Below are 19,330 nucleotides of genomic sequence, written 5' to 3'. Positions count from 1 at the left end.
TTATCTTTTTTGGCCAGGGAAGAAAGCGTGAGGTGAAGGATGAGGTTACAGCCTGACACCACTATGGATTTTTGTAACGAGAGGTTCTGAATTGTTGCTGGTAGGCCTTGAGGAGCCTTGTGCTCAGTAACCTGGAGTACAGTCAGGAAGTTTTGAGGAGTAACTCCCATCATCGGGTTTTTATTTTATTTTATTTTATTTTGTTGAAAAGTTGTTTGTTCTTAAAATAACATAGGTTGAAGTGCTTCTGGAACGAGCAACAACAATTTTTACCCCCTAGGCTGAGAGCAATTTAGTTTTTCTGGGTAGTAAAATGAAATGGTGTGGGACTGGAAAGAAGGAAAAGTTGCTGTAGGGAATTTAGGAGATTGCGAGTTACTGAGTTGTCCAGAAGTTGTAATTGGTGAGCCAATGTAAGTGCATAAGTACCATGGGTAATGGTGCTTTCTAAACACCCACTTATTGCAGCTGAATCCTACCAAACCTTTCTATAAGCATTAAGGAGATAATGTTGTATCACGAGAGCTGCTCTGAAAGCAGTACCTCCTATTTCATTATGTTGGCCTGTGATGTCAGAGGTGGATGTTGGTGGTATGGCAGTAGAGGTTGAACCTTCTTGCCAGTATTCCAGCATGTGCTGTTGCCATGTGACTGATGGCAGCAGAGGGACAGTCTGAAGTATGTATGAAGAAGAGGTGTGTTATTGAATTCCTCCATGTGGAAAAAAATTGCTTTCACTGTCATTCATTAATACTTGCTGAACATTGATGGAGAGCAAACAGTGGATGTGAGATGGTAGGTGCTGCATTTCAGCAGTGGTAACAGTGACAGTGGATCACCTCTGCTGGTGTCGGCTGCTGCTGGCTCAGCATACAGGCTCTCGTTCATCATTGTCAGAAATGCATAACTAAAGGTGGCAACTGTGTGGAAAAATCGTGTTTTGTAGCTGAGAATTTGCTCTATTATATGGTATTATTGTGCTCTCTGTACCTGTTGTAGTTTCCATGGAAATAAATGGGAGGCATTACTTTCAGACTGACCTACATACTACTCATTTGCCTGTCCTATTTGCTTTCCTGCAACCTGCTACAAACTGCAGTTGTTTCATGTTCTTCAACTTTGCTCTTCAGAGCGCAGTGTTTCATACAGTGTGTAGGGGTCTGTGGTAGCAGGCGCTCAGCAGGAGTCCTGTACTTTTGGGTCTGGCAAATGCAGACTTGCCTGGTGAAATTCACATTTTGCTTTTGGCATGCTATTATGTTTTAATTTAAAACTTGATTGACGGTGGCTCATAAATTCAAGTAAGATCCTTGTAGTTTCTAGATACTTTCAGGGGAGTTTTCCAGGCGTGGGATGCGTGCTGCTTCTTTGTGATAGCCACTGTCTGAGAATTGTAGGAAAAGTCTGTAGATCTATTTGCAGTTATTGTTATCATTTAGAGAGAGATGGAGACAGGTTAGCAACATTTATTTATGAAGGAGATTTTGTTTGTAGTGTTTGAAATCGGTATTTAAAGGGAAGCCTTTAAGCCTTGAATGTCTTAGTGTAATTTATGCATAAAAAATAGGCTTTTAGCTTCTTGATCTAGAACAAATAAAAATAAATCATTGTACTTGTATTATTGATATGACATAAGTCAGAGCTAAAAAGATTCTTTTTTTTTTTCTTTTTTTTTTTTCTTTTTTTTTTTGTACAGAAAAGATGAAAAGGAGTATGCACTGAAGCAAATTGAAGGTACAGGGATATCCATGTCGGCCTGTAGAGAGATTGCAGTAAGTGTACTTAAACAAAACTATTTTTAATGACATTCTTATTCAACAAGTATTTTAATTTTCTCTACAGTAAGATTATGTAAATGTTTTCCTTGAAGTATGCAAGTATGAAAGTTAATCAAACATGAGCTTTTCATAAAATGCTTTGTAAATAACAAATTCTTTTCTGGTGTGTGGAAAGAGACATTCTTGCTAGGTTAATGGTAATGGCCTTCTCTGGTATTTTGTCTTGCATGCTTTTGTGTTGAGAAGGAAATAAATGTGACCCTTTTAATCAAGGTTTGTTTCAAAACTGGGTGGTTTTAAAATGACTTGTAAGAAAATGGTTTCGAAAGATTACAACTGTCATTACAAGTCAGCTTGCTAACAGTGTATTTTATGTCAGACTAATGGTTTGGTACCTGATAACAGCTTGTTTTCCTCGTTCCTTTTTTGGTTTGCTAAGTACGGAGAAGTTTCATAGCAAAATAAAAACAGCTTTACTTGTATTTTTATTACATGTATCTTAACAGAAAAAAAGAGGGCACAGTAGTGCTCATATGTACATATATTTATATAAACTCCTTCAAAGTTGGTAAGAATTAGATGTTTTTCTGTGAGGATCAAAAACATTTAAAGAGCGAGTTCTGACTGAAAATATGCAGTACTGTTGAAATGCTGGATAATGAGTAAAATTTTGCAGTGCAAGAATTTCCTGCATTACAACATGAGAGCATTTGCTTGATTAAATATTTACCTTCTTTGAATGCTGTCAGTATGCTGAGGGCTTTTGGAAATATAAGGCACCATTTGTGCCTACAGCTTTTTATAAGCTGGTGCTGTTGTGCAGATGTACAGTATTCAGGTGCTCAATACATTGTGAAGCATTAGAAATTTGTGATATTCACAAACTGAGCAGTACTGCGTTCAGCACAGTGCACGCAGTAATTGTGTGTCAAGAGCCATAACAGATAAAAATACTGTCCTTTTGAAGTGCTTGTCACTGCAAGGTCAAGGTCACTGAGGGATTTGAGAGTTGGCTCCATTGCTGTTGATTGCTTTACACAAAATCTACTCAGTGGCCTTTTTGCTAATATTTCTGCCTAAGTCTGTTTTGACAGCAGTGAAGTATTTTTCAGTTTCTTCGTCTCCATAGTAGCATGATTTAAAACAGACAAAAGACAAGAATCAGTGTGTGGAATATAGTCCAGAGGAGACTTTTGTCATGATAGCACTGTGGTACAGAGCTGGTCCTGCCAGACACAACGTTGTGAGGAAATAGTGTCAGATTACTTTGTCCTCTAACCATATATCATCATTTCATTCCTTAATTATTTGTTTTTAAATTGTTCAAGCTTTGTGCAAATAGCAGTTGCATAAATTGTTTAGATCCTCTCAATAGTTACTCTTTTAATTCTTCCTTGGATGTTATTTTACTCTAAAGTTCGTAGTAAAACACTATAACTGGGGATAAGTAGCAGATCGCTGCCTGCCTCAATGAAATTTCTGGGTTGTCAAATATTAGAAATATGTAAATGGTAAAGATGAAATAATTGGAAAAGAAGTGGTTATTTTTCTAGCAAACAGGCAGGATCAAAGGTGTTTTTCACAAAGAGAAGAAGATTTATAACTAATGCATTAATTGTTAATCTTGTATTTAAAAGTGTAGTGTTTACTGATTAAGAAAGGAATATTAGCCTGAAAAGAAGTGGTTTTAAAATGTCATGGGTTTAGTTCTTTTGACATTTAACTTCAACCAACCAACCAAAAAAAAACAAAACCAAACACAAAACAACCCAAAACAGACAGACAGACACACACACAATATCAAGAAAAAAATCCCAAACTCGGCACTCATTCTTTCTTCTCTAATGTTCTTTGTAAGCTCTGCAGATGGAAGAAACACTGCTATACTCAACTGTGTTTTGTTCAGAATGATTTAGTAGTTCTGTAACCTGAAAACACTGACAGTGTGATTGAGGAATATATTACTGAATTGAAAGGCATTTGAGTGCTGTGATTCAAGACTGGTTTGTATGTAGTATTGCCTAAATACTCAGAATAAATCTACTAGCTCCTGGGGTGAGTGATTATTACTTTTTTTTTTTCAACTGCAGGATGATATCTTCTCTTCAGCCTGCGGAAGAGGCTCTGAGGGGACCTTATTGTGGCCTTCCAGTACCTGAAGGGGGCCTACAGGAAAGCTGGGTAGCAACCTTTTTGTTAGGGCAGGTAGTGACAGGACAGGGAGAAATGGTTTTAAACTACAAGAGGGTAGATTTAGACTAGATATTAGGAAGAAATTCTTTACTGTGAGGGTGGTGAGACACTGGAACAGGTTGCCCAGTGAGGTTGTGGATGCCTCCCTGGAAGCATTCAAGGCCAGGCTGGATGGGGCTGTGAGCAACCTGGTCTAGAGGGAGGTGTCCCTGCCTGTAGCAGGGGGTTGGAACTAGGTGATCTTAAAGATCCCTTCCAATCCAAACCATTCTATGACCCTCCTGAAGCAGGAATCCATATTGCAGTCAGTTCTGTTGTACTGGAATGTTGAAATGCTAGAGGAGATTCTTATGTGATAATAACTGTATCCAAAAGAGGCTCTAATTTCTTCCCTGTAAGCAGAGTATGTTCTGAAGATAATTGAAACGCCAACTATTTGTGTGCTCTTGAGAGATATGTTGTTGCTGGGCTTCAGGCATGAACATTTAAAAAAGTGAAGCTGAAAAATATGAATGAGTCAGCGGTTAACTTACTCAAATTTATGCTGAATTTCACATGAGGAATTGCAGAAACTAAAGGCTGAATGGTGGCATGGGCTAATCTGAAAGTCAATAGAAAAATTCTGGTTGTGAGCAATTTGGGAGGCTTCTGTATTATTGGCTTATTCCATTACATTGACTTTTTTGGAAGAGAGGATGGAGTTCTGGATTCTGAGAGGTGTGAGCACAGCGTAAAGCTGCATCACAGCCAAGAAGTTTATGGGTTAAACGAAATTGAGGAGTTGTGGATACATCAGAGAGTTGTGCTGCTGTTCAGAGGAGCCTCAACAGGCTGTGGAAAAATGATTTGAGAGGAATCCTGTAGAGTTCAACAAAGAAAAATGCAGTTCCACACAGAGGTGAAATAACTCCAGGCACCAGTAGATGCTGGGCAGCAGCTGCCTGGAAAGTAACTATGCAAAGAAGGCTTTGTTGGACAGCAGGCTGACCATGAGCCAGCAAGGCATCCTCAGGGCAAAGATGGTTAACAGCATCCTAGGCTGCATTAGGCAGAGCATTGCCAGCAGGCTGGGGAAGGTGATCTTTCCTCTCTATTCAGCACTGGTGTGGCCTTACTTGGAGAACTGGTTCCAATCCTAGGCTCTCCAGTACAAGAGAGACCTAGGGCATGAATGATAAAGATGATTAAAGGTCTGGAGCATCTTTTATATGAGGAAAGACCGGGAGAGCTGGTACTGTTGATTCTGGAGAAGGGTTGAGGGGGGAAATCTTACGTATGTATAAATCCCTGAAGGGAAAGTTCAAAGATACGGGAGTCAGACTTAGTGGTGCCAATGGACAAGACAGAAGGCAACGGGCACTAATTAAAATCCATGAAACTCCATCTGAGCACAATAAACCTCCCACAACTTTTTTTATTATTATTATTATTATTATTTTTATTATTATTATTTTTTTTAACTGAGTACTGGCACGGGTTTCCCAGAGGGGTTCTGAAGTCTCCATTTACTGGACACAACTACTATTCCTGAGTGGTCACTGAAATTAGGTGTCTTAAGCAAAGCAATTGGGAATTTTCTGAAAGGTCTGAACTCTTGTCCCTGTAAATTTTTTTTGATCTGTTTGCCACTGAGGTATGTATTTCATCTGGTATTTCTAGCTGCTACCTGGCTGATTGCGTTTCCAAAAAAATTCAATGAGAAATCAGAAGTAAACTTGATTTTCCTCAAAAGCACTCAACAGTCAGTGTTCTTAGTGTGTTCTATTTGTTGGGTTGTCTTTTTTTCTTTTTTTTTTTTTTTCGAGACAGCACAGTGTAGTAAGGATAGCAGTAAAATGTCCTGTAAGCCAGTGAATGTTTGTAAGTCACTTTTACCACGGTGTGTGTGGTCTTGCTCTGAAATTGTTTTAAACCCCGAAAATCAGAATCAAAAGCTGAAGAATATCTTTTTATAAAATTGCTTTTGTTCCTAATGCATAGCTTGTAGGCAGATGACAACTAGTAAAGGTTTCTTTTCCCTTGAACCATTGACTTGAATTAGTGCTAGGAGGCTGCCTGTCAGCTCCTGCGTCTGTCTGGCTTTTCTCTCTACTGCCAACACTGTGAATTTCATCTCTTCCAAGTATAAATTGTCATTTCTAGCCATCTTTTCTGTAAATAGTGATCTTAACTCTAAGCTTCATTGGACTTTTCTGTATCAGCACTTTTTTTTTTTTTAACGTGGGGGAAAAATGAGACTATTACAGATGGTTTAATAGGGAAAAGTAGAGCCACAGAGCAGCAGCGTTTTATACCTAGCCTTGTTTATGAGTGGTCTGAATGGTTGTAGTTCTGCCCTCTGTGTATTTTGGGATCTGGGATGCATAATCACTTCAGCTGCTGCATCCTGTGCCTGTGTGTGCTGGCTGTTGGTGAAGCTGCCAGAGGCTGCTCCTTCTGGGAGACCTTGACGTGGTGCCAGCACACTGTGGGATGCTGGTGGGAGCTCTCACTGGCCTTTGTGTTCCTACTGGCATTTATAGGGACAGGCTAAAATAATTCTGACTAATATTAAATGAGGTACTGAAAGCTCATTCAAACAATTCAGCATGCACAAATTATTTTCAGGCGTTTTGCCTATTGATGCAATGTATATTACAAAGTGCTAGAGGGTACAAATGTTTTGGGCTCCTCAGTTCCTGTGGGTGGGCAGGGCTTTAAAAGGCTTTTTGGTTAAATGGTAGTTTTCTAAACTTTTTCTCTTTGTCAGATCTCATGAGTAAGGGCTCCGTCCCTTTGCTTTTACATTTTTCCTATTGCCCCCCTGCTGTCCGTGACCTTCACTAGGATAGTGGGCTTGAGTATACCCTCAGCAAGTTTGTTGTCAACAGCAAACTGAGCGATGCTGTTGACATAAGGAAGAAGGGACACCATTCAGAGGGACCTGGACAGACTCAAAAAGTAAGCACTTGAGAACTTAAATGAGGTTCAACAAGGCCAAGTGCAAGATGCTGCACTCAGGTCAAGGCAATCCCATATATGAGTACAGACTGGGAAAACAACTCGTTGAGAGCAGGACTTGGAATGTCCTGATGGATGAAAAACTGGATGTGAAACAGCAGTGTGCACTTACAGCCTGGAAGGCCAGCAGTTTCCTGGGCTGCACCGCAAGAGGATTGGTCAGCAGAGTGAGGGAGGTAATTGTCCCTCTCCCTCTGTTCTGTCTGTGTAAGGCCTCTGCTATCTGCTATCTGGACGTGGGGCAGCCAGTACAGGTAGGACACAGAGCTGTTAAATTGGGACCAGAGAAGGGCCCTGGAAATGGTCAAAGGATTGGAGCAACTCTTCTATGAAGAATGTTGAGGGGGCTGAGCTTGTTCAGCTTCAGAGAAGAGGAAGCTCTGCAGAGATCTCATTGCAACCTTTCCAGTTTCTGTAGGGGGCTTACAAGCAGGAGGGGGCTGACATTTTGCCCAGTCTGATAGTGACAGCACAAGGGGGAATGGCTTTAGGCTGAAAGACAGAGATTTAGGTTAGATGTTTAGAAGAAATTCTTTACTCGGAGTGAGGTACTGGTAGAGGCTGCCCAGAGAAGCTGTGGGTGCCCCATCCCTGAAGGTGCTGAAGGCCAGGTTGGATGGGTTCTTGGGCAGCTAAGCTGGGGGGTGGCAGCCCTGCCTATGGCAGAGGGTTGGAAATAGATGATCTTTAAGATCCCCTCCAGTCAGAGCTGTTCTGTGATAAACAGCTCATTTGGGGCTGCTTATCCTCCTTCCAGCTTTTGGAGTCTGTGGTGTCAAAGTGCAGAGCCTGAGCCAAGCTAAACTTGCTCTCTATGTCTTTTTGCACTTTGCATATTTGCCATGTTTCTCAGCAGTGCTACTGATCCCATGGTCTAGGGCTGCTTGAGAGTCCAGGTCGTGCCTTGCTGATAGAGCCAGGAAAGCTGCTTTGCTCCTGCCACTGTCAGGCACTGTACGTAACTTCCAAACTGCTCCCATCTCTTGAATTGGAAACCACTTAGATAAATGAGCTAAATGTGAAACTACTTAATTAGAGACCCTAGTTCAGACTGACCTAACTTGTTTGACCCATTTTTTTTTTCTGTTAAGAATGTGGAAAGCATCAGCTATATGGGACTAACAATAACTTTTTGATATAAATAAATCACTTTGAAAACTTGTAGTGCCTTTGACTCTTTTCAAATACAGTTGCATGGATTTTCATATTCCATACACGTCTTTTACTTTGACTGTATTGACCTTTTCCTTGTCTTACAATATCACAGTGTTTACTGTGATGTAAAAAAGTATGTTTCTAACTTGAGTCCCTAGTTTTAACGCGATTGTAGGAAAAACAAGGTGTTTAGGAAAAAAAAAAAGTGTATTCACGTGTACATGTACAGCAGGAGATTCCTTTTGAATGTCAGAACTCCTTTTCCCCTTGCCAAAATAATATGTTTATGTAAAATAATTGGCAATGTAGGAATCTCACCGTAAATTCTCTGCTACCTAATTAGAAGAGATCGTTGCATATGTTTGTGGAAACTTTGAAACACCACTCTCTTTTTTTAATAGCTGGAGGTGATGAAATGTGTGTAAGTTTAAAAATAAAAATTGAAGGGATTTTTATTAGGGAATTAGAGTGTGTTGGCTAGAAGTATCTGTGTATCATGACTTTAAGTATGAATCAGCTAGAAAGAAGGCTTGGTTCAGCTATGTGAGAACTTATGTTTTGCATGCCATGTGAAGAAATAAGAGCTCTCTGAGTTGCATGCTCTAATCTTGACTAATCTGTGTAATTTAAGTACTTTTTTGGTGCGTGAGGGGTCACCTGAATTCCCTCTTTGTTCCGTGGATGATTCTTGTCCATATTTTATCTGAAAGAACAATTGAACTTCATTAAAAATGGACAAGAAGCATGTAATAAATCTGCTGAATAGAAAGATTTGTGTTTTATCAATTGAGTGTGTCAATACGTAAATGCATTTTGCAGTTTATGAAAATAGGTTTCACTACTTGAAGTGTAATATTTTGTCGTGCACTTGTGACAAAAGTAGAGCATTATCTGAAGAAGGCAGTCAATTCTATTGTCTGTCTACAACCACTTCCCTTTAGCAGTTTAACAATAGGGCAGGCTGCAGGGAAAGAAAGATAATACTGCTTTTAACACACTTGCTTTCTGACTACCTTATTTGAAGTGCTGTTTTTCATACAGAGGTGTTCTTCATTTTCTTGAAGTTGTATTTTTGTGCTCACAGCAGGATAAAAGCATTGACAAATTTGTGGCAAGTTTGTTAAACAGAAGAGAAGGAAAGCTTTTCCCTCATTGCAATGCAGTGTGAGTCAGAGGCCTCTCTGACCGTTACTTAACATCATTTAGGATATAATCCAAATTCTCAGTGAAGTAGGGAAAATGGGTGTTCAGTGCTCTTCTGGCTCAGTTGTTTTTGCTTTCAATTTGCTACTGACTTCAAATCTGTGATACTTTCAGATGCACACAAATGCAGGACTAACTGATGGTGACTTCAACAGAAATGAATAAACAAAGCAAATCTAACCCTCTTTAGGTTAAGTTGGAGGCAGCAATGCATTGAAAGCAAATGCTGCTTTATTGCTTGGGTAAAGAAGAATAAGCTTGCAGATAATGCAGGAAAGACATTTTAAAAACCTGTCAAACTTAAATACTATCGAGATTGAGTCTATGTACAAAAACATGTCTGTATATGTTTTAATGCTTCAAGTGGTATGTTCTAAAAATCTTGTTTCCTAAATTTCTATCCTATCTGTTTATTTTCTCTTTTTCTTTACATTTCGTGTTTTTGTTTTATGCCTTCTCTGTAGTCAAGCAAAATTAGCTTAAATTTGTTTTCAGTTTATTTTGTGTGGAGAGGTAGAATTGTTTGAATACCATCTTGATTTATATAATTTTCCAACACGCCTTTTGTTAATTTAACATTACACATGACCATTTTTTGGTGCCTCGGACTGAGAGCTGATGACTGATTTTCAAGTAGTGGATTCTTGACAGAAGGTGAGACTCTTCTGTTTTAAGTTACTGTTACTAAATTGCTTGCTTCATTTAGCAACAGTCTCACATTTTCTAGTTCAGCCTTTCACAACTAACATAGTAACAGATGCTCTTCATGTTGCCCTCAATATTCCTCGCAAGGCTGAATTCTAAGATAGCTTTTGCTTTCTTGACTGAATCCTTACATGCCTGGATTATGTTTTGAAATGTTCCTGTGTAGCCCGTCCCTTTTTTCATCTATGTCTGTATACTGCCCATTTTGCACTGAAGCTCTGACAATTACCATAGCTAAGCCAGGCCACTGATGCTTGTATTTTTAAGTACCCTTGCCAGCTTTCCAGAGTTCATTTGTTTTTCAGAGCCTGCCTCCCATGGCCAGTCCCCTGAATAAGCTGAAGTCCACTTTTCTGAAGCCCTGGGTCTGTGCTTTGCTACTTGAGATTTTCACTCAGGCTCTACAGCCAAGGCTGCTGTTGGGTGTCCTGTTTCCAACCAATTCTTGATTGTTTGGAAATAGTTGTGTGCTATTCTCATCCAGTAAGCATGTTAAGAAGTTATTGCTGATGCCCTCCAGAAGTCACCTGGGTTGCTTATGCTCTGTTATGTTACTCTTCCAGTGAATGTAGGAGAGGTCAGGGTCTCCCATATTGACCAGAGTCTGTGAGTCATGAACTTGCTTGGAGTGTGCAGAAGACTTGATTTGATTCTCCATACTTATCAGGTGACTGTCACAGTCCCAGCATGGCATCCATACTGGTCTTTCTGCTGTTTCTGCCCTGCAAGCTGTTGAGAAGCCCATCATCTATCAAAAACAAAAACTGCATGTATTTTAATATGCATTCTTCATATACAGGACAATACTACCTTCCCTGTCCTGTCTGTCTGTCTTACCTGAATGGATGTATATGTCCCAGCAGCGTCAGCTACTGCTTGAACCATGCCTCAGTTTTTCCATAACCTCACATAGATCTCTGTTTGCTCCTATTTTTTTATTATTTTTTATTTTTTTCCAAACTGTGTGCATCTGTGTATGTATGCTTGAGATGGGCTTCCATTCACTGGGATTTATTGATCCTGAGGAGCCTCATTCTTTCATTGCATACTCTCAGCTTTCTTTGCCTGTTGGAGGTTTCTTTTCCTGCACTGTAAAATGCGAATGACTTTCTGCTGTAAATTAATTACTAATATATAGAGTACTGAATGTTAGAGCACTGGAGTACTTACTTTTAAAGGGTAGTAGCCTTAGCTTTTACATTCTTTTCACTTATTATCATTTAAAAGCTTAATTTTTTATTTTTTTTATTTTTTGGTATCACATCTATGACTGTACTTCCAGTTAACTTGGATAGAGATGAAACATTTTCAGCTATTAAAATCAGTGTTTCTGTAATGCACATTGTATATAGAAGCCCATCATTCTTGTTCTCTGTGCCTCATTGAGTCTGTGAGGCAGAAATAAAATAGAGTTAATAGTGCCTAAGTGGAGTAAACTAATACAGATTAGAGATGGCTAGACTGAGAATAGAACATGTGTAAACAAGGAAAAAAATTGTAGAGCTTGATCAAATGCTAATGAAAAAGTTATTTTTCAGTAGTTCATTTGGCATTGGTTTCAACTTTTTGATGGCTAAATGGATGGAATTTCGAGTCTACAGTTGTATTTACTCTGTAGGTTTTGTATTTAAGCTTGTAGCCAACTTTGTTTTTGGAGGGAAGACATCTTGAAAACTTGTACTGAAGCTTGATTAACCTCGCTGACTTTCATTCTAAATTTCAGTATGGTTCTTCATTTTGTGTGTGTGAACCTGTGCATGTGTATTATCTGTGGTTGAAAAACAGCTTTGTTTGAATCCAGTTTCCGTTTTCTGAGACTTTTCTTATCTTTGTGAGGCTTTGATACATTACCATATGGGGATCTTGAGACACGGGTGCTTTCTGAAGCCTGTGAACTGTAGTTAACAGTACAGCAGTCACCAAATGAATCGTCTTGAATTCTGTTCTTAGTACGTAGGATTTACTGAATTTGCATTTTGGTTTTAAAAGGACAAAGATGTGAGCATCGTGGTTTTTTTTTCTCTGCTCCATTTTACCATCTGACTGGCTAAATGTTCCTTCCTTGTTAGCAGCATCAGGACGTTTCCTTAAAACTGCTCTTTGCCTGATGTAGCGCACACATGCACGAAATCTGTGGGTATGTGTGTATACTCACTATGCTTTTGACCTTGAGCATTCTTCTATTCAGCCACCCAAGGCTATTGAAGTGAGGGTAGACTTTACAGACTCTACTGTTGGAAAAATGTCATTTTTTGAATATGAGAACATGATATTAAAGGAAGCTATCAGTAAATTAATTTGGTTTGAGACAAATTATGAAATATGAGAATGGTTGCCAGTACTTGAAGTCATTTGAGGAAGCCTTTTCTTTCTGCACTAACAGACTTATCCCATCCCATGGCCCCTGCAGAGTTTTTCTTAATTCTCTTTGTCTTTCCATTTTTTCACTTGCTTATTAGATTACTCTGGTTTCTTTTTATCTCAATTGCCTTTTGTACTGTTTTCCCTGATTTCTTTTCCCTTTTTCTCCAAATGCCTTTAATATTTGCGAGCAGTACAGTGTCTGCTTCTCTAAGCTTCTACTATTGCAGAACTCTTCTTATTACTGTGATTAATGATGTTTCTCTGACCAAACTCCAAGGTTTGTTCAGTATTCTTATCCGTCTGAACATCTTTCTTGTTCAGGCTAATAATTGTCCCTTCCTTTTTGACATGTTATTTTTGTTGCATATTAGTGATTTTGCTCTTACTGGGGCTTTATCTTGTCTGTTTTGTTTTTCTTTTGGAGGTGAGGTTGTCATTGAACCTTTTACATTCTTGCTATAACCATATATTACACGTGACTTAAATATTTTACCATTAACAAGTTTTCTTTCGTAGTATTCCCCATCTGAAGTTCTCTGAGCTTGCTCAAAGCCCTGTAGTCCAATAAGGAATTCTTCTGTGACTTTCAGTTTTAATGGTTTTCAGCTATCTCCATTGTTCAGATTTTCAGGCTGGGGCCAGATGGTTTATTTCACTTCTCCATCTTTAGGGCGTCTCAAATCCAGACCATTTTCAAATTCCTATTTTCTTCCTTCAATACTTTCAGAATTATTATTCTTTTTCTTCAGCACATACAGGACTGAAGAACAGATCTGTATTCCTATTCCATTTAAATTATCTTCAATGTTATCTTTCTCCTATAAAATGATTCTATGTAAGCTGGTGCAGCAGAAGCCTTCCTTTAACTTATTCCATTCCTGTCTTATAAAATTAAGTGTCCTGAAGTGCACTCAAAAAATGCAAAATCTGCAAGTTGAGCAAACCCAATCTTTGATTAATACCCTTGGTTACTTTAGTAGATGTTCAAACTGGCATCTACTTGCTTATCAGATGTTCATGTAATTATTTCTGTGTTGTTCTGCATGCTAGTGTAAATATGTGGGAATATAACTTGAGATATTTCCTAAAAAGTACCTGTCGTTTGAATTAGTAAGGCCCTGAAGTGTTCAGTTCTAATGTGTGGTCTGTGGTGATCTGATTGTCTATATTCTGCTTTAGTAGTTGTTACTTGCAAGTTCATAGTGCTATTGACTCCAGTGTGTTGACCTGATTCGTTTTGAGCCTGTAGCACATGCACAGAGCCTGATTACTATTGCATGTGCAAAAACAAACATAAGAGCTGTGAAGTTCTCCTACAGAAGTTTCCACCCTGACCAGAGACAGTTACATATGCAGTTGAGGATATGGGTCCCTCTTCATTAGTCAAGAAAGGAAGAAGGTGAAGGAGGGAAACAAGTTCAAGTCATTGGCATTGGAGAATGAAGCGCTCTGAATGAATTTAAGGGAGATAGTGGATTGGTGGTGTTTTGCAGCTTTTTCTGCCCAGTGAGCTGTCTTTACTTTTGAGTGCTACTCTCCATTGCGTTGACTGGAGAACACTAGTGGGCACCACTGTGAGATGGATCCCTGTAGCCCTTGGATATCTCCAGTAATCAGGAGGCATAATGGCAAAGGTGACTGTTTCTGGGCCACATTCAAGGGAACTGAGCTGAAATTTCTGTATTTGAAAGGACTTGCTCCAAAACACTGCAGTGTTTTCAGGTTGACAGAGTGATGGTCGTGGTGGTGGAGACTGCCTGCGTACAAGGCCTCAAATTGTTTGTTGCTCAGCTGAAGGACAGTAAAATGTGCACGTGGAAGCAGACCTGAGTTTGTTGTCTGATAAACAGGGATTTCATCTTAAGAAGTGAAGACATCTGATTATGCTACCAGTGATAATGGAGCCACAGGGAGAAGGAATGAGAAATGTGACTTAAGTTGATGCTACCCTTTTGGTGTGTGATGCTCAGAAGGATTCTGTTGTCTAGGTAACAGGGTTTGCTCCTCGTTTCTTAAGGAAGATGGAACAGATGTTCTTTAAAGAAGCAACCAATTATCACCAGTGAGAATATCGGTAGAGTTTAAGCTAATTGCTCTGTTGTTGCATGCAGTCCAATTCGTAAGCTATAAATAGTAAAGAAAATGTAAAGCAAGAAGTCTTCCTTGCCAGCCTTCTTCTAAGTGAGATTTTTGAAAAATATCGTTTATGAAATAGCATTCATTAGTGCTCCTTTTTGCACTTCCATTTATCATTGTATTTGCTTCAGTGTCATGCAGTCTTTCTGTTTAGTCTCTGTAATGCCTCTTTCATTATTAGTGAGTCTTTTTGCTCCACTGAGCCAGTGTAAAATCATGATAATTTACTTCATTCTTTTGAAGTACCTGATAATCTGAGGGTGGTAGGGTAAAAGGACGTTCAGAGTGGAACAAGAGACGGAGGGCCTTGAAGTCTGCTCTGAGGTTGGATGTTGTGTGGCAGAACTGTGATGAGGACTGCGCCATACAAAACTGTGGCAAAAATAGGAGCCAAACAGGCGTGTACACAATACCCTTCTAGGAATGATTAAGTGGGCACGTAGCATGTGCTTGGAAGGAGAAGATGATGATGGTGTTTCAAGAAGAACAAAGAGGAGGAAAAACGTGTTGGGAAGGGGTGGTGTGGAACCAGGGTGCCAGGCCACTCTCACTGCAGCTTCCATCTCACTTCTGGCAGAAGTTGTGCTAAAGTAACTTCATGTATGAGTTACAGTATATGATATGCCTTTGGATAGTGGCAGAAATTACTGCAGTCTTTACAGCATAGGTTAGTAAACATTGCTTGTGTCTTTTGTAAGAGTTTTTTTTGGGGGGGCTGTTTGTATGCAGTTGTTATACCTTTGGAATAAAATATCTTGCTGGATACTAAGTAAGAACAGAGGGCATTGAGACCAGGCTCTCAGGGCACGATTTGTGGGTCCTCAGCAAAGCTAAACTATACCGTTACACATTTTTAACAAAACATCTGGCCTCTTGCCTGAACTTTTCCATGCTTCTTGCCAAATAAAAAAGGTCTATTCTATGTTTTTTCGGAAGAGCATTGCAGAAACATGTTTTCTCTCTTGGCAAAAATGGGATAAAGGAAGAATCCTTGACCTGTGCTCTTTTTATAAGGCTTGATAAAGGGCATGCTGTTTTGATTTTTATCTTACTGTGGAAAATATCATAATGAGTGGAAACAAAATACATGTTGCACTTCTTAGAGTATTTGGCTGAGTTATCCTATTGTATAGTAGTGACATGCTGATTGGGACAAAATGTCTTATGACATTCAGTTATTTCAGTAACCATTGTAAAACATTTGCGGTCTGAGTAAGGAGAAATGTTATTTGTAGGAATTTTTAAAAATCCTTTCTACCAGTCTACTTGCATGTAACTGGAACTCTTTTGCTTGTTATCCTTCCTCTGACTCAGGTTCCTGGTTCTTTTGTGAACTCTTCTGTGTTCCATCCTCTGTGATTTAATGCAGATGATGTATCTGTTCTCTTAGCCGTAAGCATTAGCTTGTATTTGCCTCTGAAGTCAGGGTAGATACTAATGTTCATGTTCACTAGCAGGGCTGTTCTTTTGTTGTTTATGTCAAACATTCTTGTCTCTTAAATTCCTATTCTTAACTTTTTGGTGTGTGTGTTGTATAATGCCTTGGAGCATGATATACCCTTCCTGTTTGGTTGCTTAGGCTTCCTTGTGATTCCTGGTGCATAAGAATTCATGACTGCTCGTATTCTCCTGTTCTGGCTTGCTTTTCCTCTGTTGATGTACTTTTTGATTCTTTTGTTTCCCTACTCTATCACAGGGTCTGTCAGCAGCAATATTTACTACTTTTGCTGCTCTGTTTGTGTGCTACTAATGCTTATAATGAAATTTTACATTTGGTTTCTGCAGATTTGGCACCTGCTTTCACAAGTTTTTTCTCCATTTCTACAGAATAATTGTATCATGTATATTCAATCCAGATTCTTTACGCTGCCCTTGACATTTTCTTTGAGCCTTTTGCTTTTTTCTTTCTTCCCTTTCTGTACAAACCTGACTAATTTTATTCCTGAAGATCATGCTTTGAAGAAAAATGAATGGCAGTTACTACATATTATTCTGTTGTCTATCCTAGAAACAGAAGCTTCTTCCTATACTTCCTCTTTTTTCTTTCTTTTTTTTCTTTCTGCAGTGCCTTCCTCTCCTTATGCCTCATTCTCTGTCTTCTTTCTGACCTCCTGCTCACACCACAGACATTAGCATGCTGTCATACAAGCCCTCCTGTCACAGTAACTAAGGCTTAAAAGAAGAAAGGAGGAGGGCGCATTTGCCAGTGGGTTGATTGGGGATTTGGACTTTGTGCCGAGGTTAGGGGTGTGGTTTGCTATCTTGGATGCTTTTCTGTGCACCTCTTAAACCCCTGATGTTTTCTGTCTTTGCCCTTTGTTTTCCCCTCACCCAGTCTTTTTGCTTTGGTTTTATTTTTCTGTGTTGTTCACTCCCTTTCAGCCCAGCTCTTTCTCCAAGGTCGTGCATTTCTTCACGGTTGAATCTGGCTCCACCGGCCCTCCCGCTTATGGTGTTGCTGCTGGCTGCAGTGTATGAGCTATGCTCCTGCTTCGAGTTGTTTGCCCCACCTACTCCTCCTCTGCCTTTCCCTTGCTGCAGGAGGCAGCCTACTCTGCAGGGACTAATCTAAAGCAGGAGGAAAATGGGTGAAATGTTTTCCATTGTTTCAGTGTCAGAGTTCTCTCAAGTGCATTGTTTAACAGCTCTAAAGGTTCTGTGAGCCTTTTTCTACTGAATATGGACAAATAACATTCCCCAAGAGAAAGTGAGGAGTTGGATGACAGTTTGCTGATAGTACAAAGTTAGTTAGCTTGGTTTTGTTTCTCTAGTAACCAACGCACAAGTGCAAAAAGATCTCGGTATTGAGTAGTTTGTGCGATTGAAATTGTTTGCATTTATCGACATTGAATTTTAAAGTAGTGGAAATGGGGAAAAACACACTACCTGTATATAGGTGGTGATGGATCTGAATGATCATTATTGGTACAGGTTGAGGGCAGGAGGAAAAACATTCTCACTATTGCACTGCAGACAGTTCCAAGCAGTCCAAAAGGCAAATTCAAAGTTGCTAGAATGGCTTTAAAGTGAATTGCTCAAGTCAAGAGCTGAGAATAAAGCAGATGTGATCTACCTCATAAATCCCTGACGCATTCAGATGTTGAGTGTCTGTGTCATTTAGATCCTTCTTCACCTCAGGCAGGATAAAAGGAAATAGGAGTCAATGAATTTAGTGATGCAAAAGTACCTCCATATAATCAGAGAAAAAATAGACTGGGAAATTGCAGCTTGGAAGGGAGGGAAAACTGAAGAAGGTCTGAAATTACAAAACTTTGTGAGAAAGTTAATTGGAGAATAGTTATTCAGTGCTTATTGGAACAGAAAAACAGGAGCAACTGAATGAAAGTAGTAAATCTCTCCGCAATACAACTTTGGTTTTGAAACACAGCTCCGAATATTGTAGAGGGCAAAGCATACGACTGAGTTAAAGAACTTTATTAATGAGGAATATTAATGAAGCAAACACAAAAACAATGAAGGACCTTGATTTAAGGTGGTTTCACGTCCCTGAAGCAATGGATTGCTGGAAGCTGACTGTGCGTAGCACTGAACACTTGTGCTGTTTCTGTGCTTCTTTGCACGCTCTTTTCCTTGGCGTTTGCTTCAGCTGTGTCATGGACACGATAGTAAGCAGACTCAAAATTAGCCTTGAAACTGAGTTAAGTACTGCAGGTCATCTTTCTTTGAGTAAGCATGTGTTACATATTTTGTCCTCAGTAGAGTTCCTGTAACTGTAGCCATTTACAGTGAGACTTTCACTACTGTCTAACTGGGAAATGTTGATCCATGCAATTAAATGTTCTGCGGAGTTAGGAGTGATAAAGAGGCAGAAGGTTTGCTGCATTCTCAAGGATTTAGAAGTAGGTTATAATTGTGTAAGAAACTTTCCTAAGTTCTGACAGATGCACTCCCCTTTCTCTAGGCAGTCTGAAGTTGTTATTCCAGAAAGAAGGTGGGTGTAAAGGAACTCTGTCATTTTGATTGGGAATTATAAACATGCTATTTGTTACTTCTAATTGCAAGCTTAATGAGATATATCAGGTCTGGAATAGTTCTGTTGTAGGTCTTGAGAATGACTTCCAATTACTCATTTCTGCTTATTATCTGGGAAAGTATTCACTCTCAGTTCTCAGGAAGAAAGTCTAACGTCTGTTTGTGGGATGTTATTTTCAGGGCCACACTGCTTTTGCTGCCTTCGGCAAAAAGTTCCATACCCATTTGCAGTAGGATTTAGTTGAGAGAGAGGTTATTCTCAGTGGAAGATGAAATGGAGAATACCATAGGCTCTCATGGTGGAATATTAGCCAGTTACTAGTTTTCTCCATTTTATTACCTAACATTATTTCAAAACCTCTCTTAGAAAACTGCTGTTGTTCTTAAGGGCTTGCCATATGAACATATTTAAGTGTTGTTTATATTTTCATCTCTACTCAAGCAATTCTGTGAGTTATATTTACCAATCTTTTGAGCCCTCCCGTATCTATCAGTCCATACTGGGGGAAATGCTGGTTCTGCTATCTTCATGGCCTCATCGAATAACTTTTCATATTTAATTGAAGAACGAGGAAATAGACATTAGATTACAAACTGACTTTTTTTTTCCCCAGTTGCAGGCTGATCATGAGAGTATGAGAGGAATCTTGTGGTAGGCGTTTAATGACTTGAGAGACAGCCAGTGAACATCTTGTTTTAGCTTGCTTCACACGTTAGATTTGCCTAATGTGTGTCTAAAAGCTTGCTGAAGATTTGGGTAAAAAGTGAAAAGCTATGAGCAAAGACATAACAAATTTAATGGT

The 19,330-nt window shown here is 39.3% G+C and overlaps 1 protein-coding gene across 3 annotated transcripts in view; it reads left to right on the top strand.

Moving 5' to 3' along the window:
* Positions 1 to 19,330, top strand: part of CDK19 (cyclin dependent kinase 19) — a 116,864-nt gene that overhangs the window by 14,201 nt on the left and 83,333 nt on the right. For all 3 annotated transcript variants that reach the window (XM_052685806.1, XM_052685792.1, XM_052685783.1), the window contains exon 2: positions 1,697 to 1,772. In XM_052685806.1, coding sequence (XP_052541766.1) covers positions 1,697 to 1,772 — 76 coding nt within the window. The remainder of the gene's footprint in view (positions 1 to 1,696; positions 1,773 to 19,330) is intronic.

Source organism: Tympanuchus pallidicinctus, unplaced genomic scaffold, assembly GCF_026119805.1.
Source record: "Tympanuchus pallidicinctus isolate F22 unplaced genomic scaffold, pur_lepc_1.0 scaffold1, whole genome shotgun sequence".
NCBI lineage: Eukaryota > Metazoa > Chordata > Aves > Galliformes > Phasianidae > Tympanuchus > Tympanuchus pallidicinctus.
Note: the sequence above shows the minus strand (reverse complement) of the source record. Positions and strands in the feature narration are given on the sequence as shown.